This window comes from Juglans microcarpa x Juglans regia, chromosome 7D (assembly GCF_004785595.1).
Source record: "Juglans microcarpa x Juglans regia isolate MS1-56 chromosome 7D, Jm3101_v1.0, whole genome shotgun sequence".
In the NCBI taxonomy this organism is placed as follows: Eukaryota; Viridiplantae; Streptophyta; class Magnoliopsida; order Fagales; family Juglandaceae; genus Juglans; species Juglans microcarpa x Juglans regia.
This window is the reverse complement of record NC_054606.1, coordinates 3497550-3521554: the sequence shown is the minus strand read 5'-3', so window position 1 is coordinate 3521554 and position 24005 is coordinate 3497550. Positions and strand designations below refer to the sequence as shown.

The following is a 24005-nucleotide window of genomic DNA, read 5'->3' as shown; positions in this document are numbered from 1 at the left end:
ATTTATATTTTATACTGTGATATAGACTTCAGATGACAATGAATAATGAATATGATATAATTCATGCGCATGACCATATCACTTACATAATAAAATTTAATTTGTAATATTCAAATTTTAAATTTTATTTTTTAAAATCAAATGATTTCTTGTAAATACTTTATTAAGTGTATTATCTACACCAGTTTATAAATAAATTTTTTATTCCAAAATATCTCTCATAGACCAAATATTAATCTATTCTTTTAAGGTATAAATATATTTCTTAGATTATTTACCTCAACATACACCTGCACAATCGGACGTCTGATAATGTTTATGTTCGTTTTGTAATATATAAGTGGGAGTGAAACTTTATTTATTAGTACACAATCCGGGCAGCCGGGCAGGATCCGAGCGCAACCCCCGCAGCGAAAACCTAAACGTTTGCTGCCCTTTTTCTGGCGGGAAACCGAAAATGCTCTCTTTGTGAGCGGGTGGGTGGCGACTGATCCGAGAGAGAGAATGGGATCGGATGCTACTCTGCCCAAATGGGCGTCGAAGCCTTGCATAATGGGCATCGATGAAGCTGGACGAGGCCCTGTTTTAGGTCTTCTCTTTTGTTTTTTTTTTTTTTTTGTTTTTTTTACTTTTTTTTTTCCTTAGTTTTTTAATCGAAATTTCTGGTTTCTGTAAACTTTGTTCTTGTTTTTCATTATACATACATATATTTGTTTCAGGACCTATGGTGTACGGCTGCTTGTACTGTGCTCGCTCCTATCAGAAAACTCTTTCCGCCTTGAACTTTGCAGGTTCAGCTTCAAATAGCTTTTCTCTATTCATTTGTAACTTTTGTGGAATAATGCTAACTCTTAATTGATGGAACTTTGTATGTTTGATGGGTTTTTTTTTATATGTCCTCATTTTATTAAGCTAATAACTAAAACAACAAATAAAATCAAACGGTTACTAGCCTCCATATAAAGCATTGTTTTTATCATTTATTTAAGGAAGTGCCGTGAAGTCGAAGTAGGCCTATGACATTCTTAATAAAGTTGTATTATTTAATACATAAGTGGACCAAAAACCATTAATTCTCTTGATATTTGCTAGCATAGAAATTTCATATAAGTTTTTTGTGCCTCTTTAGGAGAGTGTCTGGTAATTTCTTTAGATATATCTCTGTTTTCAAAGTGAATCAAGCATATTAGTCTTTTGAGAGGACAAAGATATCTCATTTAACATTGAACGTCATTTCAACCTTGAAGTTTAAGAATAAACACTCGACTATATATAAAAAATATGGCTTAGCTGATTTCATATTCTTTTTCTGCTTTTCTTCTTTCCTTTTTCCCCTCCTTAAATTTCTTAAACACCAAACTGTCTATTTATAGTCATAATGGCAAACTAAACAAAGCCAGTAAGCCAAGCTGTCGTACAATACTTACAAAAAGAAAATTTGAATTTTTTATTTTTAATACTCAGAGAAAACTAATATATTGCTATAGAAAGCAACATAATTACCTGGAAATATGACTATTTGGTCTGAAAGGGCCTTGTTATCGGCTGCTCATGGTGCTATCTTAAAGGGGAGGAGTAGCTCCTTGGACTTCTGACTTTTACCTTTGTAGTTCAAAGGATGATATAGTTCACACTGTCTGCTATGAGCTGCTTTCTTGTACAATATGGTCTCAGAAATCACATGACCGACTCAATGACGAGGTGTTCTGTTCTCTGCAGATTCAAAGACACTAAAAGAAGAGAAGAGGGAGGAGTTGTTTGAGAATTTAAAGGCTGATGACTCAATTGGTTGGGATGTGGATGTCATAGATCCAAAGGAGCTCTCGGCCAAAATGTTAAAGAGGTCAGTAAAAAATTTAAGAATCTGCATCTGCTATTTTTGTAGTTTGCTGTTTCTACTGATTTCCTCTTGTTATCAACAGAAATAAGATAAATCTTAATGAAATATCACATGACTCTGCAATTGGCCTCATCAATCGGGTTCTAAACATGGGAGTTCTCCTAACTGAGGTAAAAGTCTTTGCAAATTATTTGAGATTCATTGTTAGCATTAGGCTGGATGCTGTATACATTATACATAACTTTTCAAAGGAGGTTGCCATTTTCAAAAGAAATATCTACTATTCCATATTATTCAGGTTTACCTGGATACAGTGGGTGATCCTGAGAAGTACAGAACAAAATTGTCTCAAAGGTTTCCTGCTATCAAATTTGTGGTTGCGAAGAAGGCTGATAGTCTTTATCCAGTTGTGAGTGGAGCAAGCATAGTTGCAAAGGTTATTAACTCCCCCTTCTCCAAATTGCCTCCATTTTTTAAGAACTTTTTACGCGCCATATCTAAGTTTATCTTTCATTTGACCATGCATGCAGGTCACAAGAGACAGAGCCTTGCGGGAATGGGTGCTTGATGAAACAGCAGATAACACTCACAGGAACTTTGGTTCTGGATACCCTGGAGGTGAAAACTTCTTTCTTCTCTTTTTCCTATGCTGTAAGTTTGTAAATATTATATGGTTATTCTATTTACGAGGTGTCTGGTTATGTTTTATTTTTATAGATCCTGAAACCAAGGCCTGGTTGGAACATCACAAACACTTGATTTTTGGATTCCCATCGCTGGTTCGTTTTAGTTGGGGTACATGCACTCCCTACTTGAAGGACATGGCGGAAGTCTTATGGTCGGTCCTCATTTCACGTTCTCTTGGCAATTCCTATTTCAGTTTTTAGTGTCATATTGATTTCTTATCAGGGGAAAAAAAAAAAAGAAGTGTCAGTTCATATTGAAAACATGCCTGGCTTATATATACTCTATTTTTCAATGTCCATATACATTCCACTACATGGTTGCCTATAATCTTGAGCATACATGAAATATTGATACTATAATAGCCCGTCGAATAATGATATGATTGTAACTACCTCCCAGAAAATGTGTTATAAAAGATTTAATCAATAGATTTAGTACCTCAAGCATCCCATATGGATAGTGAATGAGGATAGCAATACATTAAAATAGTACCTCTATATTTTTCTCTGGCTAAGCTCTGAACTAAATTTCAGACATATGCCTTCATTGAGTTGAGCCAAACTAGGTGTATTTTGGAATTTTGTCACGCATGGAATCTCAAATATCACTTGATGCCAAAAAAAAAAAAAAAAAAAAAATAGGGGAATACAGTTTTAGGCAGCAACTTTATCATATGTTGGTAACTAATAACATTGCCTTGGGAGTATTGGAATTTTTTATATGATACCTTCAATTGAATGAGGAATTTAGTTAATTCATTTCATAATATCTTCAACTTCACTCTTGTACCTGGGCTATTCCTTTTGCATTTTGTTAATAGAATCTTCAATTACTTATCAAAAGAAAAATATCTCCAACTTTTGTTTTATTTGATTTTTATACTCGAATTCGAAGACTGGTTAGAAGTAAATACGCACCTTATGCTGTTTGAAGTGGTGCTTTGATGTACTGATAAAAATAAAAAAAAAAAAAAAAAAAAAAAAAAAAAAAAAAAAAAAAAAGAGGTGCTTTGATGTTATCTGATTTATTCCCCAATATAAGATTTTCATTCTAATTTGGAGGAGGCAGAGTAGTTCAGACTGGGGTTTTTCCTCTTGTTTTACTTTAGGTGCTCTTACAGAAAATTCCTTATTGAGAGCCTATGCACCCCTGGGATTAGTCGGGACTTTGTTCCTAGACACCCGGTGCCAATAAAAAAAAGAAGAGACACAGTAGTAAAAAACTCATTGAAAAAAAAGGTAAGGTGGGTCATAACACTATAGGATATATTAGTGTGGTAGCATGACTATATGGCATCAATTTATGTTCAGAGCAGATGCTTGGGGTAGTCTTTCTTGGTAAAGGTCAATTTTATTTTCTTTTTCAGTTGTGGATTTGTGTGTGACTTCGAGGGGCTCCTTCTGAACTAGCCATTGGATTTTTTTTTTCTTTCTCAGCTCTTTATGACAAAATCAAATTGAGTGGAAAACTTGAACCACTTTCCATTGAAGAGGGATGTACCTCTGTAACATGACACATCCATATATTTGCTGTGAACATCTTAGTTATGTGCTGATGTGATGTGTGTGTGCGCGTTATCAGCATCCATTCCTATTTGCCCTTTCCCCCCTCATAATCCTTTATGTCAATTTTATTTATATCAGCTCTTTGATCTTCTTGTAGGGAATCTGATAAAATGGACGAAGAAGGCTCTGGAAGTAGTCATGGCAAGCGGCAATTGAAATTAAGCAATGTTGGTTTCACCCCATCCAAGAGGAAGAGTGAAGAAATTGAATCGAGTGGAAAGGGACGCTGCAAGTTTTTCCAGGCTCGCAAACTTGAGCAAGTCGTTCATTTCTGACTTGTCCCAGTTTTCTACAAGTTCAAGTAACTATCTTATATTATTCCTCCATATGGAATTTCACTTTAGCATGTATAATGATTGTAGATGTGGGATTCCAGCCTTGGTAGATGTACACTAATGAAGTGGGGTTCACGTTGAAGAATTTGATTGAAAGATTATGGAAAATGATATATTGAGGTTGCCTATCTTATAAATTATTCATGCATCACCATAACTGATGCAGTTAGAAAAAAAGTGTTTCAGATTGTTTTTGAGCCATGGATTATATCAGATGCATACACACTTTCACGCATAATTCTTTATAGGTCCTCGGAGAAGGCTCAGTTTTAGTTTTAATGGCTTAATTACAAGAGCCTGCCATTCACCGAAAGAGTGCTTCCTATGATAATGTGAGCATATGACGAGTTGAAATTTTAAAACATAAATAGAGCAGCAGGACTACTTGGTTCTGCTCATATTCATTCTCGGTTTCAATTCTTCTATTGAAAAAAATGTTATATCTTTTAATCGTCGTCCTTTCATCATTTCCAAAATCATCCTGCCTTTTTTTTTTTTTTTTCGGATTTTTTTCTTACTGGATTTATACGTTTAAGATTATCTTGAAAGATCTTCATTTTCCACCCACCGACAAATTAATCTAAGCTACGCAAATGCAAAATAATGTATGAATGTATCAAGCTTCTTGTTTGCATTTAAAACACACCTCAATTCATTTCAATTCATCTCATCTCATTATTACAACTTTCTTAAATTCTCACACAAAATATAATAAATAATTCAACTTTTATTTTACTATTTACAAATCATCCTAACTCATCTCTGAATTCATAAGGGTTGTCCCACAACAGACAACCTTTATGAACGGTAAAAAGCAACATATTTGTTTCCCGATGTTAGTAATATAAACCTGCAAGGAGAGCGGCCAAGGTGTTTGCAACCAAGATTGAAAGTCCTAGGGAGTTCCGGTTGCGGTTGCCAGACCCACGATGATGGTTGTGGTGTCGGTTATTGGCAGCACCGGCCGCATATACTGGGATGGTAGCTGTACCTCCTTGCGTATTAGGTGATTTCGTACCACCATTATTTCCATTCTCACCATTGCCATTGGATCCAACACCACTAGTAGCTCCATGACCATGGGCACCTTCAATCTTCCTGTTATGTTTTATACCACTCCCACCACTTTCAGCAACAGAACCGCTGCCGTACCTGCTAGCAAACTTTGCTCCCAAGTGAGTTTCCTGCAGAGGAACTGCAAATGCGACATTAGGAATCAAGACATGGTTTTTGTTATGTCGAGTTTTTTAATCCAAGTGTTAGCAATCTGCGAGGATTAAGTTAGTTGATGCTAAATGCTGATGCTGGATTATTAAGTAATCCAATCTTAGGTTAGATGTCTCTGCCAAATTCGTCAAGCCAGGACAAGATCAACGCGGTCCATTCTCAAAGTATTAATCTAATATTGAACCGAGTCTCTCCTACTAATCTTCACTGATGCTAAAAAGAACGCAAGTGATAGCAAACCAATGGCAGAAACAGCGTATGATGCAGAAGAGATCTAATCAGGTTTCGGTGGGTGCTCCCTCTTCAAGTATAGAGTACAGACAGCAGTAGGAATAAGGTTCTCTTCATTTTGTGCATGATATCCTCTGCTCTTTATATATGATGAATGTATGGGAACCTTGAAACATCTTAATCAACAGATTCATATCCTCTGCTCTTTATATATGATGAATGCATGGGAACCTTAAAACATCTTAATCAACTAATTCTAAGCTTCTTACTGCCACCGAATGGTTCGACGTAAAATATATGAATCCCTGTTGTAGTACCATAGGAATTTTCTACAGCTGTATAATAATCCCTTTTCAATGTGGAGACAGGAATTTTTTGCCACTTGAGAGATTCAAAGTTTCATTTATGTTATGTCCTAATTAAGAAGAAATCTAGTTTTGATACCCTTGAGTCTTTTTGCCAAAAGGCTAGTCTCTTGTAAAGTGGAAGGTCTCAGGTTAACCTTGTCATGTGCTATTGTTTCATGAACTAAAGGAGCTAATAATCTTAATTACATTTAACTATTTCAGTATGTGATTCTCTTAAATCAATCACATCTAAACTAGCAGCATGAATTCTACTTTGATCGTGTAGTTTCTTCTTCTGAGTGTCATGTCCTTGCAATCTCCGATTTGATCCATTGTTGACTGCACTTTGAACATGGGATTGTAGCAAAAGAATTATAACTTCTGTTATTGGTAAGTATGGATCATATAAGTCTCAAAAGTTCAGTGCCTGAGAAGCAAGGATGTTAGGAATTACTGGTTGAAAAGCCCGTCTAAAGAGAACTCGAACTAAAAACAACTTAAAAATATAATACAGGGGGGCATACTGCCTTCTGAAGAGAAGATGAAGGTGCAAAAATACAAAGTTATGAGAAAAATTTGAGAAACAGATAACAAAGATAAAGGGTTAGTACAGTACCTGAAGAAAGCAAGACCTTCCAAAGAGGGGATGAAGTTGAACAAATACATAGGTAAGAGAAGAATATGAGAAACAACCCTTTTTCTATACTACCCATCTGCCTTCCTCCTAGCAATACATACATAGAGCTTCTGAACTGTATCCTCGAAATCCTCTCTGTTTGTATGTGCATCCATATAATAAAGTAGTTCTATTGAACTATCTTTTATAGAGGAGGTATATATGAGTAAAGTAGAGAAGATGAGAGAGACTTTATCTTTTAACTCGGAGGTGATGATATCATTCGACAGAAAAGATAGTGACAATAGTATATGCCCCAATAATGATCATAGAAAAGAAAAAGGACCACTTTGGACAATGGTTTGCCTCTTATTGTGGCTGAAAATCGAACCCACTTTCCTTTCTGGTCCACAAAAGAGCATTAATCTTGTTTATGAAACTGGTGTCACCATACTGTATGTAGTCTCTGAATCACAGTCCTCCTCCATGACCGGTTTCACGAGGATAAATATATAATTCTCTCATCATTTGTTTACATAAATATTATTAGGAGTCATGATACTTCTGATTAACGGATTACAGAAGTATTCAATTTCATTTCTTGAGAGAACAGATTTTCCAAGAGGATCGAGCAGTACACTACAATTTCCGGATCATGACATGCATCCTTGCTATGTATGTACCTTACCAAGCGACATGACATGTGACACATGAAGTACGATCGGGACAAAGAATCGTTTTTTGTTTTTGTTTTTTTGTTTTAAATGGAAAGACAGATAGAAATATTGAAAAAGGAACTCATTCATGATGTTTTGAGTATAGATGGAATAAAAAGGAATGTTATACACCCCACACCTTGTAGCTTTTTCATACCTGTTTAAGGAGGACGATGCCCAAAGGAAGCAGCCCGATTCGGATGAGGAATCTATTCTGTCAGCCCAAAAAGTTAAGTTGATACAATGTGCCAAAGCCTGATCAAAATATATAGAGAAATGATCTGTATAAGTGTTTTATTGCAAAGATCAGATTCGTTGTTCTGACCATCTTTTAGCTAATTATATTGTTATTTGATAAAGTACAAGTATGGAAAGTACTTGCGTGCGTGCTTAACCATCATAAATATGCTTTGAACAGAAGGATTGAGATGAATTTAGACAGCATATATCTACATGCAGAATCTCCGCCAAACTTGGTAGAAACGAAGAAGATCAGCATCACAAGAAGTCAGAGATATTAGGCAAATTAAGGGTAGGTTTGGATACAGAAGTGAGAAGTAACGGGTTATTTACAAATTATTTCATTTCATCTAATTTTAATTAATAATCTCATTATTATTTATAAATCATCTTAACTCATCTCAAATAATCTCATCTCATTATTCAAACAAACTTTATAGATCGCAGCAACAGTTACAAAACTATAATAGGAGCGCTCGCGCGCGCGTACGTAGGTTGCCATAGAGTCATGATTTGTAATCGGTTACGTACACGTACCCACGTTGCAACATGCAAAAGTTGGCTATCTTGAATGTTCTTTCTATTGATAATATAGTACTTCAAATTATAATATTATTTTGCAGATTTATTTTTATATAATTTTTTTTATAAATAAAATATTCCTCTTTTAAAATACATCGTATGAGAGTCAAGGGAAATGAAATGGGACATGTACAATTGATGAGTGTTAGGATTTTAGATATATATACGTACATGCAATGATGTTGATTTGAAACGAGATTAATTATGTAAATGGTTGAACATGCATCATGATCAATGTGTTAATATATTTTTAGATCGTGTGGAATTAGGATGTTGATCTTTCATTTGCATCATGCATGGCCAGTAATTAATATTATATATAATGTATTATTTGGTGTCACTACAAAAAATCTGGCGGCCATTTGCGGTGAGGTATTGTGAAGCAAAGGGCATACTTTTCCCCGCAAAACATTTTCCCTAATAGAAATTCTTTTGTGGAAAATTTGTTGAAAATAAAACGTTTGAGTTGATCAATTGCGGTGACCTTTGGATTTCGTCGCAGATAATATATTTTGCCGTGAAGATATTTCGTCGGAATTAATAGATTCCATGCGAGGTATAAACATTTTTCAATCTTTTTGGTGGCTTATGACTTGATGCTGCGATACACATGTCGCTGCAAAAAGAAATAACCCGTGATTTCCGTTCTTGTGTAGGCGGACTTATTTGTGGCGGCCCAAAATCGCAGCAAAATATCTTTTTTTATGGTGAATTTCTCAGTCGCCAGAACAAGAATGCGGCTACAGAAAATTGTGGTCTCTTGCGTCCAAAAATTTCTCGCCCTATTTTTGGCCGTAAAAAAGGCTTTTTCTTGTAGCATGTTTTTGTTTCTCGGTTTTGTTAATCAGAAGCAAATAGTTTTGGTTTTGTTAATCAGAAGCAAATCATTTGTGGAGTAATGGTGAATCACGTGTTCGTTCTTTTGTTTTTTTTCTTCTTAAAAATATATGTTTTACATAAAAATATTAATGACTTTCACAGCAATATATTAGAGTACTAACAACATCGGATAATATTTTCAGGATAACTTTTAAGGTTTTGTTTGGGTAAATAATTGAAAATAAGTAATTTTTGTTGACAAATTGTATAATCCCAATGGAAGGTCTAAATCATATCGCCTATACTCCAAAAAGATTAGTTACTGATATAATTGGAGCTCCATTAGAATCTTATAAAGAGCAAGAACTTCTACTTCCTAAACAATGTGAGATCTCATACACCACTTACTCTTATCCTTATCATATGAGGTGTCACAATCTCCCACTTTCAATTCTCGACTTCCTCGTTGGGCTAATCCATCATAGGTGGCATGGCTCAAGTCCCACATTTCTAGTTGTGATATTCTCTGATACTATTTGTAACGCCCAAATCATATGACCTAAACTTCAAAATGACTAGTTAATAATATAATTAGAGTCCCATTAAAACCTTATAAAGAATAGAAACTTCTATTTTCTAAGTAATGTGAAATTCTATACATCACTTACCATTATCCTTATTATATGAAATGTCATATAAATTGTTCTGTAGAAAATATTTGAAATAAAATGGTCATTATTAACCATTTTTTCTTGGTAAATCTACTTAAAAGCTCAAGGAATTAACTATCATTCAAAACTTACGACTGGTAGAGATGTAACTAATTGAACTGCAAAGACCACTAAATTAAGGATATTAATTTACTTGCAGCCTCCTCGTGCTCCTCTCACCTTATAGAAAGATTAGGTACATTCTTATTTAATTAATTTGCTTAAAAAAATAAAATGAAATTGTTAAGTTTTTTGGGAGCTATAGTCAATGTAAACTAAAGAAATGATACTAGCCCATTTTGGAGGGCTTGGCCGCTATAAATTGACTGGACCCAAAAAATAAATAAAAAAATAAAAAAAGTAGGTGGGATTCAATTGACTCGTGAGAGAACTATCATTCTTGTGGGGTGACTGTGAAACTCGTGTGAGAACTATCATTATTGCAAACTGAGAAAATTGTGCAACACATTGGTTTATATATCTTGTCATCCACCAACCATCCAATGTTCCTTTCACATGGCCACTAAAAAGATACAAGATGACAAAATAGAGTAACTTGATATTTGATTTTTAAGAGAAATTTAAATTTAAATTCTTGTAAATTATATCCTATTATTAAATGATGTGCTGTACATACCGACTTATAAATATAATCTGTTATCTTTTCTTTCCATTACTTTGTACTAAAAGTGAGAAAGAAAATTAGCAGTAGTATGTGAGCTTGACTTTCATCAATATGCTTCCATTGAATAATTCACGTAAATGCAACAAGAGGAATATTATGCATCAGTTGTTATTTATTTTCACACTCTACACCTGTAACATTTTCATAGGATGTAAAATGTGGGATAGTGAATAGTGACTAATAAAAAAAATTTTCATGCAACAAATATGGAAATCCCATGAAACCCATGCAAGTTGGAATTTCATTGCATGCATTGATTATCTACTTCGAGTATTGTCCGTTTGCTTATTTCCTATGATGATACCAAAGCATGGATTCATATTTTTGTCAGGTAATACTAGCCATAAAAAAAATATGGCAAGATTTGTAAGGAAAATGATTCTAGCGTTTGTTTTTGTTTTTTGTTATATATATATATATATATATATATATATATATTTCAGTGCCACATCATTTCTTATGTAATAAGATTGCCATGGAATTGAAAGGTATTGATGTTAAGATTTTTTTTTTTTTTTTAATTTAAAATGACAATAGGAACATCGTTGTCAATATCCATTATATTTTAAGTATATTTCACCACTTTCATCAACAAAAATAAAATGCAATTAAAAGTATCTTTTCAATGTAATCAATCACTTTCATGAATATAACCAAAATTACTGAAAATGCAATTCAAAACTATTTCTCAAAATTATTAAAGACAATTATACGCGATATTTTTATACAAAGCAAGCCGGAAAATTGAAAATAAAATGGGTCAACCTAAAAGAGTTGTGTTATTTGAGTTGGATAGTGATAGAGTTACTATTCTATTACTACTCATTTATTATTTATAGTTTATTTAAAGTTTTTATTTTTTTTATCATTTTTTTAAAATATTTTTTAACATCTTTAACTATTAAAAAAATTTTAAAAATATATAATTTTATTAATAGTTACTTTTTTAATTATTAAATAAAATATAAAATTAATAAAAAAATTAAATATAAAATAAATAATAAATAAATAAGTTATGATTTTTCATTTGAGTTTAGGTATGAAAACCTCGAAATAATCGAAAAGATATGTATTGGGTCAAACGCAGAAACTCAATCAAAATACTTGGGGTCCAGTCGGCGTACGCCATTCCTCGTGAAACTCTGCATTTACACCAAAAGTACGACAGTGGCTCTTTGTTAGGTTGGGATGTCCTTGATCCAGGATTCCACCATTTCATTGAAAACCTCCTCTCTAAAAACGCTCCATAAATGAAGCTCCATTGATGGTGGCTCCGAGCCTCCGGCGGATCTCTCCTAACTCGTTATTTTAATATATACACACACACACACACACGAAACAAGAACAAGAATTCAACTTCAAGCACGGCGATGGGTCCCACCTTCCCCAAAATTCCAACCCCAAAAAGTTCAACCATGACAATTTGAAGAGGAGAGAGAGAGAGAGAGAGAGAGAGAGAGAGAGAGCTATTCTTCCTTTTGTCCTCCCGCTCTCTCTATTTACTTGTCATATAAGGCGATATACCCTTCCACCACTCTCTCACATTGCTCTCAGATTCATATTCATATTCAATCTGATTTCGCTCAATTTGCTTTTGCGAAAATGGCGGTTGAGGCTGAGAAATGGGTGCATATGGTGACGGCGCAGACCCCGACGAACATAGCGGTGATTAAGTACTGGGGAAAGAGGGACGAGACCCTAATCCTTCCCGTTAATGATAGCATCAGCGTCACGCTTGATCCCGATCACCTCTGCACCATCACCACCGTCGCCGTCAGCCCCTCCTTTGACCGCGACCGCATGTGGCTCAATGGCAAGGTAAGTCTAGTAGAAAGAAAGTTTTTTATCTGCCTTTTTTGGCTCTTTCTCAATTCCCTCGGAACTAAGATGTGTTTGGCTGCTGAGAAAGCGGGGTGAAAGAATAATAGAAAATTTTGTTTCTTTAGTCAAACTGCTTTGTTTGATACCATAATGGACCGTTTGTTCAAAGAGTAAGTGTCGGGGAGGCAAAGAGATTGGAATTTGGAACGCTTAAATTATTCGGTGTCTATTAATAATGATTTTTGAATCGGTGAATATTGGAGTTGACTGGATTCGGCTTCATATAATTGATTAGCTTCAAGAACCGAAAATTCAGATTTGGCTTCACGCAAACGTATAGATGTTTCTGGGTGGCCGTTATGAAGGACCTAATTAAAGAAACGAAGAGAGAGACACATCTATAATTATAGTGATTGATGATGTATGGGGAAAAAATAAATCGTAATTTTGATCATTAACCTGATTGAAGCATGGAAATGCATTACTATTTCAGATTTACAAAACAAGACCTTTACCTCTAGCGGAAATGAAACATCGAATTAGTCCTTCTCGTCATTCTTTTTATCCTAAATACCGTGATCCTTTGACTTTTGAAGTTAATTCCTGGTGTCTTTTGTTTCTGTTGGTTAGTGTAGGAGATTTCCCTTTCCAGCGGCAGGTTCCAAAGTTGTCTGAGGGAAATTCGCAGTCGTGCTAGTGATGTCGAGGATAAGGAAAACGGTATCAAAATTGCAAAGAAGGATTGGGAAAAACTGCACTTACATATTGCTTCTTACAACAATTTCCCTACTGCTGCTGGGTTAGCCTCCTCAGCGGCTGGGCTTGCTTGTCTTGGTATGATCTAGTTGCCCCAATTTTCTTTTCATATTGTGTTGTTTTCTTAAAATGCGTTAGTGGTTCAGGCCTTTACTTTTGAGCATTAATCTGTCTCATCCCTGCAATATGAATGATCATTGAATCGGTTTTCCTCTCTACAGCAACTAATGACATCAAAAGATTTTTTCTTTCCTCTCTTGATATAGATGTGGTTTCGGCCTATTGACAGTACATGTCTACTTCTTTAGTAGAGCCTCATTAAAATCTCGACTCTGCATGTTTTTATCAATCAGTCTATTAATTGCATGATTTTTAAGAAATCCAAACTATTCTACCATGACTTTTAAATATTAAAATTCAGTTCAAAGTTTCTTTTATCATATTGTAGACAGCCAAGTTATACATTTTGTATCATCAAATTCTGGTGATTCTCTCACGGTTACTTTTCAAATGGGTTAACATGTGTTTGGTGCAAAGAGTTTTGATAGGGATCAGCCAGTGTAGCGGTGCACACCCTACGTGGCTGCTGTGTGTGTGTGTGTGTTTTTTTTTTGTTCTTCCTTAAAACCAGTCCTTGCAGCCCCTCCCCCTCCCCCCTTCCCATTTCTCTCTTCTCATGCGTGTCCCCGTTACAACCCAGATCCGCCACAGCCACCGACCACCACCACCACCTAGCCCTTCCTCCTCCCCCAGCCCGAGGCCCATAGCTCCTCCCTCTTCCCTCGCACGCATGCCCTCTCTCTCTACACAGTTTCCCCATTTTGCGGCTCACATTCCGCCACCTACAGCCGTGCGTCGCCACCCACGAGCATGCCGACCTCCACCCCTCAGCCATACCCTCCTTCCCCAGCCCACACCGACCTTCCCCTCTCCCTCACATGCCCTTTCCCTCATGGGTCCTCTCTCCCTCATGGCCAAATCTACACCACCGGACCACCATGCCGCCACCTCAACAATCGACGGCACCACCAGCTCCACCATAGCCTCCCTATGACCACCTCTTTCAAATCCTGTAGAGGATGGGCGACGCGGGGGAGATGGGGGAGATAATGGGCGATGCGGGGGTGGGGGTGGGTGGAGAGGATGGGCAAGGGGGGGGGGGGGGAGGATGGGCGACGGGTGACACGGGAGGAGAGTGGAAGTAAAAATAATTTGAAATGGGTGAAATGAGAGGGAACGTGCGGAATGTGGGTTTTGTTGTAGGGAGTTTTTGGTCATTTCACTTAAAGCCACGTAGGGTGTGTTTTGGCTGATGTCAAACAATGGCTGATGCCAATACTTTTTCTTGGTGCAAAATAACTCAATAGAACTGGTCCTCTGATACTGAACTTAAGTTGGTGTTTTCCATACACATGTTTGAACTTGGACTTGTATATCTTAGTATACAAAGAATCCAAAAAAAAATAGTATATCTTTTGCTATTTTATTATTTTACAACCAACCTCAATCTTTTTTAGCTTGATTATAATGGAACTTGAAAAGTGGGCAGATTATGGAAAATTACCTCATAATAGCTATTCCTAATCTAATTCCTACATACATCTGCCAATGGAATGACAAGCATACTGTGGGTGTTCTTGTTTGTTATTATTAAATATATGGAATATATGGCCACCTATAGTGCATATATCCAATTAAAGATTGAAGTACGTATTTGTACTATGAAGTTAGGATATTCTGCATCTGCTTGGAGAAATCTATCCTTGGGTACTTCAGCTTTAAATTAGCTGGTTTAAAAATCATATATTAGAGAACATATTGCCAACCCTAAGTGCATGCAATTATTCTTTTTATTTGCAGTTTTTTCCCTTGCGAAGTTAATGAATGTGAAAGAAGATCAAAGCAAGCTCTCTGCTATTGCAAGGTATCTCTTTCATTGCTAATACATGTCCAATCTTAAGGATTTTAGTTGCTGAGACTGAATGTCTAGTACCTCTATAAGGAGGGACCCTAGAATAATTGTTAAAATTGGCAATGATGTTTGTTTGTTTCTTTTTAACTAATACAGGCAAGGCTCGGGCAGTGCTTGTCGCAGCTTATATGGTGGGTTTGTCAAGTGGATCATGGGAAAAGTATGTTCATTTTCTCATGTTTATTTAGGTGCTCTCTGTTAAGAAAGCAATTTTTTTTAGCATTTAGTTTTGATCCTTTATATATTAATTTGTTAAGGATGAGGATGGAAGGGACAGCCTTGCAGTTCAACTTGCAGATGAGAAACACTGGGATGATCTTGTTATTATTGTTGCTGTGGTACGTTTCTCCACTTTATTCTTCACTGTGAATGAGGTTTGTGGTGAATTTGAGCAGTAGACAAATTTATGTTCCGATGTATAAGTTCGACTTCTTTAAGAATTGCCCTTTTTTTTTTTTTTGGGGGGGGGGGGGGGGGGGTGTGATGGAGAGCCATGCACACAAGAGGTATACAAAGTATGATGAAAGATATTTTTATCGTCTAATGTGCGCTTGCTGAATGATCATTATGACGTTCATCTGAATATATATGCTAGACTGTAGTATCATCATAATCGTCATTGGTTATTAGTGTGGTGTGATGTGTATGCTAAGCTGCCTGATGAGTATCTGATGTTTAATTGCTCATACTATTCCTGGTTGTTTTGTTGATTCAATCTCAATTTATTTATTTTTATTTTAGGTAAGTTCAAGGCAGAAGGAAACGAGTAGCACAACTGGAATGCGTGAAACTGTTGAAACAAGTTTGCTTTTAAAACATAGAGCAAAGGTATTTTCATTCATCTTATCTTCCAAATAGTGGCCACTGCCTACGGTGATATAAAATTGGTGGGTTTTGTATGGTTTTGGAAAATAAGATAGGGTTAGTTGTCGTGTCTTCTATGAGATCAATTTTAGGATCAACTCATATTTTCCTTTATAAACTAACGAGAAGTGCTAGATCTACATGAATCTTTGAAAAACAAGTTTATAAACTGATGTGGTTTCATATGATACATCATATCTACTTTATAACAAAAAGTGTTTCACATCTCTTCCTGCTCTGCCTCTTTCCCTCTCTTCTTTTCTTCAAGGGCATGTCTTTTAAGTTCCATTATTATTCGACTCTCTCATATGGTTGAAATTGGATTGTACTTTTGTGTATGATGTTCTCGTCTTTTCGGACTGTAACAGGAAATAGTACCAAAACGCATACTAAAAATGGAAGAAGCCATAAAAAATCGTGACTTCACATCTTTTGCACAATTGACCTGTGCTGATAGCAACCAGTTTCACGCTGTTTGCCTGGACACATCTCCCCCAATATTCTACATGAATGATACATCCCATAGGCAAGTTCTGCCTTAGATTTTTGGTTATATTGCCTTGATTATGTCTTTATTTTTTCATTGAGCAGCAGCATTAGCTAATGAAATAATTATTTTTCAGGATAATCAGTATTGTCGAAAAATGGAATCGATCTGAAGGAACGCCTCAGGTTTGATTTTATTTCTCCTATTTCTTTCCTGGAAACCTTTGTGATTGTATTTAGAAACAGATTGGACCTAGGTTCCCAGGTTGAATATTGCTTTGTGAACGATTTTTTTTAGTATTTGATGGAAAATAATTTCTGGCACACAAGAAAAAAAGAAGCAAAAATGGAAAAGGGTTATAGATGAAGAAAGTTTCTTTATAATTCGGCATTATGGCTTGCAAGGGTTCTATACCTTATGTAATGATAAAAGAGGATTTGTTCTGGCCTCTAATACACATGATTGACAAAGTTGAAGCTTCTAGATTAGACATTAGAAGTGCAGTTTCCAAGAAGTTTTCAAAATTTTAGTCATTGAAACAATATCTTTTAAGACCTTTCTAAAATTTAAAATTTCATGTATTGGGAAAAATCTAAACTATGAATTATTTTTTATAGGGTAAGTTTTTCCTGCAATTTCTCTTAAAAGCACAAAGCCTTGGAATATTGTGATCCCTTTTTTTCATTTTTCGAAAGCAGTCATAAAACCCTCTCAACTTCACAGTGTAGAATTTGGCTTTGGCTTCATGATTGCTAAACTGCTTCCCAGCCTTGATTGCATTATACTGTTCATCATTTTATCCAACAATCGGTCAGTGATTAGATTGGTTTTTTTAATTTGCGTCTGTTGAAACCGATAATACATAAACCATAGACTGCCTTGCCTCTTGGAACTTTGTTATTTTGCCTAGATTGAATATGACTGTGAAAAACCCGACAGGTGGCATATACTTTTGATGCTGGCCCGAATGCAGTGATGATTGCTCGTGATAGAAAGGCTGCTACCCTTTTACTTCAGAGGCTGCTCTTCTACTTCCCTCCAAATTCAGATACAGATCTGAACAAGTAATGTCTTTGGATTTTACACCTACGATATAGCATTGCATTAGGATTGATGCGATATGAATTCATTCTCCTAGTGAAAATTTCATAAATTTTTATTCATCATAAAAAAATTCAGACATTTTTATTTTTGTATGGCAGCCAACCCCTTGGCAACTTTTCTGATGGTACTTTTTTTTTTCTCCTTGTTTCTTTTGCTTATCTTTCAGTTACATTCTTGGTGATAAGTCCATTTTACAAGATGCTGGGCTTGAGGGGATAAAGGATGTGGAAGGTTTGCCGCCACCTCCAGAAATTAAGGATGGCATTCCATCCCAGAAAAACAAGGGGGATGTTAGTTATTTTATCTGCACGAGACCTGGGAGAGGTCCAGTTTTGCTTTCTAATAAAAATCAGGCTCTTCTCAACCCCGAAAACGGGCTTCCCAAGTAAGTTCGGAGTATGCTATTTTCCTATGCTTAATCCTTTCATTGTCTCAAAGGGCTGGAGAGTATCTTCATCAATCTGATGTCTTTTAGAGGGTGACTGCGGTCACTTTAAAATGACTGAATATGTCACTTGTAATTTATTTTTCTCGTTCTGGATAATTTTCTAAGGTTTATGTTAGTCCTTTTGACATGGTTACAAATAAGTTGTGTATTGCCTTCTGAGATTTCAGCTGTAACTTAGGAGGCTTGTCACTGTTGGATCAGTCCCCTCAGTAATTGTTTGAATAAAGAGTTATATCCTTTTTGCTTTCGGTTCGCTCATGGGAAAATAAAAGGTAAAAAAAAAAAAAAAAAAAAGGAAGTTACAGTTTGTCACTCTAATTTCCTTTTCTTTAAGCACATATCCAAAACTATAGTTTTTGCCTTTGGAATATTAGCTGATAACCTTTGGACTGTATGTGTATCTGGATACACTATATTTTCTCTCTCTCAAAGGTGAAAAGTCATCCAAGTGAATCCTGCAAGAGGCTGCCAAGAAAATCTTCTGGCTGGGATTTCCTAAGGGGACATTCATATAATATTGTCTGAGTCACATTGGAAGAACTGAACTGTTCTGACTGGGATTGAATCGATTTATTTCTTGTTTTTAATTAAGCCCTACCTTACCCCACTGTACGGAGGTTCACATTTTTTGTTCTTTTGATTTTTTAGTCACTTGCCTATATAATCCTTTGCTTTGATTCTTACCAAAAAGCGCCCCAAGTTTATAAGGACTCGATTGGACAATTAAAGAATAGAATATCTGTTAACAGTAATGAAATGATTTGATTAAAGAAGTTTTATTGAGTTTTGAGAAATGAGAGAAAAAATTGAATAAAGTTAAAAAATTGTTTGGATATAATTTTTTAATATATTTTTTAAAAAATTGTATTATTTTTTGTATTTTGTTTGGAAAAAAATGCTATTTGTACTTAAGAAAAATTTATAAAAAATTTATTTCTCCACATATCAGTTATTGATATGCTGAAAATTTGAATTTAAAAACAAAATTGACAAAATGAGTCTTATAAGTATATGTAGCATTACACTTTGTTTGAGAGTTTTGAAAAGTTGTAATGATTAGATGAAAAAGTTGAAGTATTGAAATTAAAAAATATTTCGTGTTTGAATGATGTTTGGGAATGAAATATCTGATAATATCTAATAATACTTGTGTTCCCAAACTAGCTATAAGTTTCGACATTTGGCATTTGTCATTTGTCATATTGGTGTCTTTCAAAAATCAACAAACAAAAATAAAATAAAACCACCCTCCCTTCCTGCACGTGCTGTGTGGAGCAGTGGAAGGGCCGTGGAGGAGGGGGATGCCCATCCTCCGTTGCAAGCTTCCGACAAGGTAGAGAGGGACCCTCTCTTTCTCATTGATCAAATTTCTTTTTAATAGGTAAACAAGAATTTTATTAATGAGAGCCATGCTTGGGGCACTCTTGTGTGTGTGTGTGTGTGTGTGTGTGTGTGTGTGTGTGTGTGTGTGTGTGTGTGTGTGTGTGTGTGTGTATATATATATAAACCTAAGGATAATTTTTTCAGATCAAAATCCAACGACTCTGAATTTTTTTCTGAATTACGTTAAGATCTTTTACTTGATATGTGGAAAAATATAGATATTAGAGAGGTTTGATATGAAGAGCCACATGGTGTCATAAGACATAAAATGGAAAATAAATTAAAAGCAAGAGGGGTCGGAAAAAGAAGAAGAAGAAAAAAAAAAGAAAAAGAGTTGTTGAGGCTACTTCTGACCCAACAGAAGCGCCTCAATAATAGCTTCGCTCACTCCTATAGCAACTGGAAATAGGTGTCCAGCACCAGGTAACTCATGGTATTGAATCCATGGAAGTTTTTTAGCAATATAGCGTTGCAGAGTGACTGGCACAAGAGCATCTTCATCGCCGTGCCATAGATGAATTGAGCCTTCATTATTTGGAAAAGGGTTTTCGAGATCCACAGGACTGAACTCCCAACTCCCAAATCCAATCATCATGTCACGATGGATGGACTCAAATTCTCCTTGTTGCTTGACCTGTGCCTGCAAGAATAAAGAAAAAAAAAAATCCAACATAAATTAAGAACACATGAAGAAAGTGATTTATCTTGTGTCCTGGTCAACATTCACAATAATAATTATGTCTCAAAACTTTTTGACGAAGAAATTTCTTTTCACAAGACTGATGATTGCATTTCCTAACCACATCCTAATGGTAGATGCTTTTTTTTATATACCGAAACATCTTTACAGAAGAATCTAGTGTTTCAAACATGTCTGTTGAGTCATACGGTTAGAAAAATGAATACCAGGGGAGTCTTCCAGTTTTACCATAATGTAATATATTTGAATACCATACCAACCCAAAAGCTTAGATCTATGTTTGTTCATACGGTTAGAAAAATGAATACCAGGGGAGTCTTCCAGTTTTACCATAATGTAATATATTTGAATACCATACCAACCCAAAAGCTTAGATCTATGTTTGTGCACCTTATTATATTAAATTACATCTCAATTTTTTTTACTCACATTTCTATATACAAATCTCTCCTTACGAGTTTATCGCTACATCGCGATACTCCCCATGGAACGGAAGTCTTTACACATCACCAAGAGCTCAACATTAGCTCACAATTGTGAATCTGTATGGTAGACTTCCCCTGGGGTTCTTGAATACAAACATTTTGGGATATCACCTCAACTCAAAACTTAAACCTATGGGTTTGGACCCAATTATGTCCTATTAACTGCTCAAATTTATGATAACTATGTAGTATAAGATTTAACCCTTTATGTATACTACAAGGAGTATGCAAGGGATATGTTAATACGGTAGCTGGCCAACTTGGTTCTTCTTATACTGCTCACAGGCAGTTAATTATTGTTCATCCCCATGTACTTATTGAGGCCAATAACTTAGTTTTGAAAAATTAGTAGTATAAAAAAAAAAAAAATACCTTGTGCGGATTCTCCCTCCCAGCAAACTTGGAAAGTATTTCTAGATCTTGGCGAGAAAATATATCAAGTTTGCCGGATGCGACACTGGATGCAGGGAACCACTGCTGAGTGTTCCACCAGTAGGTTAGCCATGGTATGTAGTGAGCAACTCGAAGGGTCCACTGGTCCTGAGGTGGTTGTTTGTTGTAAGCCTCTGTAGACAAGTTGGAAGGAAAGCCTTGCCACCAGTAGTTCACAACCGGAGCCAACAATGTTGCTCCTGCTAGCCTATCACCAAAACAATACAGGATGACTAACTTGGAGTGAGATGATGCAGAAAGGACTCAGCAATCTATACATATTATATACATCAGGAAACAATGTTTTTTAAAGTTTTAAGGAAGAAACAATACTTGATCATACTAGCTTCACAAAATTCCAGCTTCTCAACAGATCAAGGGTATGATTTCTTCTCAAGAGGCTTTTGCTCTCTCTTTCATATTCATATTCATTCTCAATTTCTTTATTTTACATACATGCTATCCATGAACAAAATATCATATGTTTGGCTTTAATTTTGTTTGGATTAGTCATTTTGCTGGTTACCTATGAGGAATGTACTTGAGGCAGCCCCAAACCGCCTGGCCGCCCATAGACTGCCCAATTACATAAAATTTGGATCCAAATCCCAACTGATCGGCTAGCTCTGCTATATCTAAAGCCAAACTTTTCACTGATCTTTTTGGATCTGGATCACTTTCTCCATAGCCTGGTCTGTCAAAAGACACAATGTAGAGTCCCAGTCCTTCTATAAATTCCTGAAAATTATTTCCACCATGAGGTCGGATTAGTAAACTCATATTGACAACTAAATTCTATGTAGAAATGATGAGATTTAGAAGTTCAATCTTAAAGGATTTCAGTACCGGAGGGAGGTTTGCTGTAATCACTGTATCATGTCTAGTAGAGCCGAAGCCATGAATAAAGATAATCTTATATTTGGCAACTTCTTTTGACACTCCATGCTCCTTGTAGGCCAGATGCCTTCCATCCCTGAGCTTTATTCTAGGTGCTGTTACCAGAGGGCCGCCTGGGGAGCCACAAATGCTGGGAGGCGGAGGGTAGGTGGCTTGATATGCCCATGCCAGCAGCCCAATCAACAAAACCACTGTAATTCTTTTCAACATCCTGAATTTATGAAAAAAGAAAATGATATTTCTGAATGCAGTAGAGTTACTTGAGAGGAAAACTGGCTTTCTTAAAGGATGCTCGACAGTTTAGAAGAAAAATTACGGGGTTTTCAGTTACCTTTTCATTTGGGATGAATGAAAAGCAGAACACAGTGAAAAATTAACATCGTAAGTAAGAGCATATATCAGATACCTTTAGAATTGGCTGCTATCTACGAGCATTAACACGGAGAGGAACCTACCGCATATCAAGAAATTGAAAATTTTTCATCTCTTTGCATACGTATCTGTGAATTTTAAAAGAATTTGGATCAAATTTCACTGAATCCTCTCTCTCTCTCTCTCTCTCCCCCCATACATGAGACAACTCATACATAAAAAGGGCAAATTTGACTTCATCAATTCACGCCATTCATGTTCTTTTATTATTGAACTAGTCATTACAAGAGAGTGAGAATGATAGAAAAAGATTCATCACAAATAAGACCAAGGGGAAGCTATATGCTCTATTTTACTTGAAAATTGTATGAAGTACTTACTGCTGAAAGAGTATTTCAAATGCAAAGAGAAACAATGCTGACTTAACTCATGTTCCATTGATACAAAAAAGGAAGATTAACTTCCTATATTCAATTAGCAATTATGCAACACAATATAAGAGTATCATGGAGCAGAAAGTGGAGACTGAATATTCATCTTCCGAACCCGGCCCAAACTTGTACCAGTCTTACGCTAAAGCAAACAATGCATGGAAACAAGTTTCAATCAGATGAGATTAAAACCCTATGTTAACATACACATCGAGCAGTCTCAGAATTGGAAACACAGCTTAGAGAAGGAAAAAACAAAATCCGGGTTATGTCACCGTAATTCTTGAACATAAAGGAAATGAAGTGATTCCTTTGTTGGTCTAACTAACGCCGTACCATACCTAACAAAAGTTGCTGTCACCGGTGCTATTAGAGAGAGAGAGAGAGAGAGAGAGAGAGAGAGATAGATTGGAATGAGCCGTTGAGCTGAAGCAGCTTTGTGTTCGCTCCCAGAGATTACATGAACGTGCAAGAATACGATGAACAAAAAGTAGGAACACACTACACAGGGCACCCCACCATAGCAGTTCTAGTCACTCGATCGAAGTCTTTGTAAAAAATTTTGTGTTGTTAATTAAAAAATAAAATAAAAAGTATATTAAATCAATATCTATTTTATTATATATTAAAATTTACCAAATTTAAGTAAATTTACCATTTTGGTTCACCTATTTCATAGTTAAACTTTTATTTTGAACCCAAGATTTAGATCTATAAAAACGGTTTTATTTTATCTAATTTTATTATTATAAATTTTTTTAAATTTTCTTACAAAATATAATAAACGATTCAATTTTTTTAAGTCTCAAAATAAAGATAATATTAAAAAAATTCTTTATTTTAAAATTGGAAAAAATTGAATTGTTTTTTATGTTTTGTTTAAAAGTATGTAAAAGTTGTAATAAATAGATAAAAAAATTGAAAAGTTTTTATGCTTAAATTATATTTGAATGTTGAGATGAAATGGTCTGTTAAACCAGACGAGCCTAAAGCTTAATACAACTGAAACACAGAGTCACAATTAATATAAACTTTCCCTAATTGGATTGAAAAAGTGTTTTATTTTATCTTATTGAGTCATTTTTATAATTTTTTTTAAATTTTTACATAAAATATAATAAACAACTAAATTTTTTTAAATTTTAAAATAATAATAATATTAAAAATAATACTTTATTTAATTTTTATCCCAATCCATTCTATCTAATTTCATCACATCTATCTAAACGTAAACCTCAGCGTCAGTGCCTTTC

The 24005-nt window shown here is 35.4% G+C and overlaps 4 protein-coding genes across 8 annotated transcripts; 2 read left to right on the top strand and 2 right to left on the bottom strand.

The window, feature by feature from the left end:
- Window positions 1-365: 365 nt before the first annotated feature.
- LOC121238667 (ribonuclease H2 subunit A) lies at window positions 366-22814 on the top strand. 2 transcript variants are annotated; one of them, XM_041135641.1, is made up of 9 exons: window positions 366-589; window positions 720-791; window positions 1720-1843; window positions 1923-2010; window positions 2139-2276; window positions 2371-2458; window positions 2558-2678; window positions 4190-4401; window positions 22782-22814. In XM_041135641.1, exons 1-8 carry the CDS (start codon window positions 505-507, stop codon window positions 4365-4367), a joined length of 894 nt encoding a protein of 297 aa, XP_040991575.1. In that variant the 5' UTR covers window positions 366-504; the 3' UTR covers window positions 4368-4401; window positions 22782-22814. The 2 variants fall into 2 exon arrangements, with proteins under 2 accessions (XP_040991575.1, XP_040991574.1); XM_041135640.1 differs by lacking the exon at window positions 22782-22814 and having other exon boundaries at window positions 4190-4552.
- LOC121238652 (diphosphomevalonate decarboxylase MVD2, peroxisomal) lies at window positions 1396-18300 on the top strand. The gene is made up of 11 exons (XM_041135617.1): window positions 1396-1399; window positions 12067-12418; window positions 13057-13255; window positions 15038-15101; window positions 15246-15309; window positions 15407-15487; window positions 15891-15977; window positions 16382-16539; window positions 16637-16685; window positions 17440-17564; window positions 17771-18300. The coding sequence occupies exons 2-11, from the start codon at window positions 12203-12205 to the stop codon at window positions 17991-17993; spliced, it is 1266 nt and encodes a 421-aa protein (XP_040991551.1). The 5' UTR covers window positions 1396-1399; window positions 12067-12202; the 3' UTR covers window positions 17994-18300.
- On the bottom strand, window positions 5250-7050 carry LOC121238684. Its single transcript, XM_041135664.1, has 2 exons — window positions 6849-7050; window positions 5250-5622 (listed from the first exon to the last, which is right to left on the bottom strand). The coding sequence occupies exons 1-2, from the start codon at window positions 7018-7020 to the stop codon at window positions 5264-5266; spliced, it is 531 nt and encodes a 176-aa protein (XP_040991598.1). The 5' UTR covers window positions 7021-7050; the 3' UTR covers window positions 5250-5263.
- Window positions 18305-23291, bottom strand: LOC121238660. 4 transcript variants are annotated; one of them, XM_041135630.1, is made up of 6 exons: window positions 22281-22741; window positions 21899-22160; window positions 21579-21790; window positions 20993-21260; window positions 19761-20075; window positions 18305-18345 (listed from the first exon to the last, which is right to left on the bottom strand). In XM_041135630.1, the coding sequence occupies exons 1-5, from the start codon at window positions 22286-22288 to the stop codon at window positions 19779-19781; spliced, it is 1047 nt and encodes a 348-aa protein (XP_040991564.1). In that variant the 5' UTR covers window positions 22289-22741; the 3' UTR covers window positions 18305-18345; window positions 19761-19778. The 4 variants fall into 4 exon arrangements, with proteins under 4 accessions (XP_040991564.1, XP_040991565.1, XP_040991566.1 ...); XM_041135631.1 differs by lacking the exons at window positions 18305-18345; window positions 22281-22741 and adding an exon at window positions 23094-23291 and having other exon boundaries at window positions 19666-20075; XM_041135632.1 differs by lacking the exons at window positions 18305-18345; window positions 22281-22741 and adding an exon at window positions 22859-23073 and having other exon boundaries at window positions 19666-20075.
- Between the last annotated feature and the right edge of the window lie 714 nt (window positions 23292-24005).

Bases quoted from the DNA above. Each gene is read 5' to 3' on its own strand.
- LOC121238684 (XM_041135664.1), bottom strand. From the start codon at position 7,020: ATGCACATACAAACAGAGAGGATTTCGAGGATACAGTTCAGAAGCTCT. The intron at 5,623-6,848 runs GTACTGTACTAA...TCGCATTTGCAG, and splicing joins GAAGGTCTTGCTTTCTTCAG to TTCCTCTGCAGGAAACTCAC.
- LOC121238667 (XM_041135641.1), top strand. From the start codon at position 505: ATGGGATCGGATGCTACTCTGCCCAAATGGGCGTCGAAGCCTTGCATA. The intron at 792-1,719 runs GTTCAGCTTCAA...TGTTCTCTGCAG, and splicing joins TTCCGCCTTGAACTTTGCAG to ATTCAAAGACACTAAAAGAA. The intron at 2,277-2,370 runs GTTATTAACTCC...CCATGCATGCAG, and splicing joins GAGCAAGCATAGTTGCAAAG to GTCACAAGAGACAGAGCCTT.
- LOC121238660 (XM_041135630.1), bottom strand. The intron at 21,791-21,898 runs GTACTGAAATCC...AATAATTTTCAG, and splicing joins TTACAGCAAACCTCCCTCCG to GAATTTATAGAAGGACTGGG. The intron at 21,261-21,578 runs GTAACCAGCAAA...TTTTGGTGATAG, and splicing joins CTCAAGTACATTCCTCATAG to GCTAGCAGGAGCAACATTGT.
- LOC121238652 (XM_041135617.1), top strand. From the start codon at position 12,203: ATGGCGGTTGAGGCTGAGAAATGGGTGCATATGGTGACGGCGCAGACC. The intron at 15,488-15,890 runs GTACGTTTCTCC...TTTTTATTTTAG, and splicing joins TTGTTATTATTGTTGCTGTG to GTAAGTTCAAGGCAGAAGGA. The intron at 17,565-17,770 runs GTAATGTCTTTG...CTTATCTTTCAG, and splicing joins TCAGATACAGATCTGAACAA to TTACATTCTTGGTGATAAGT.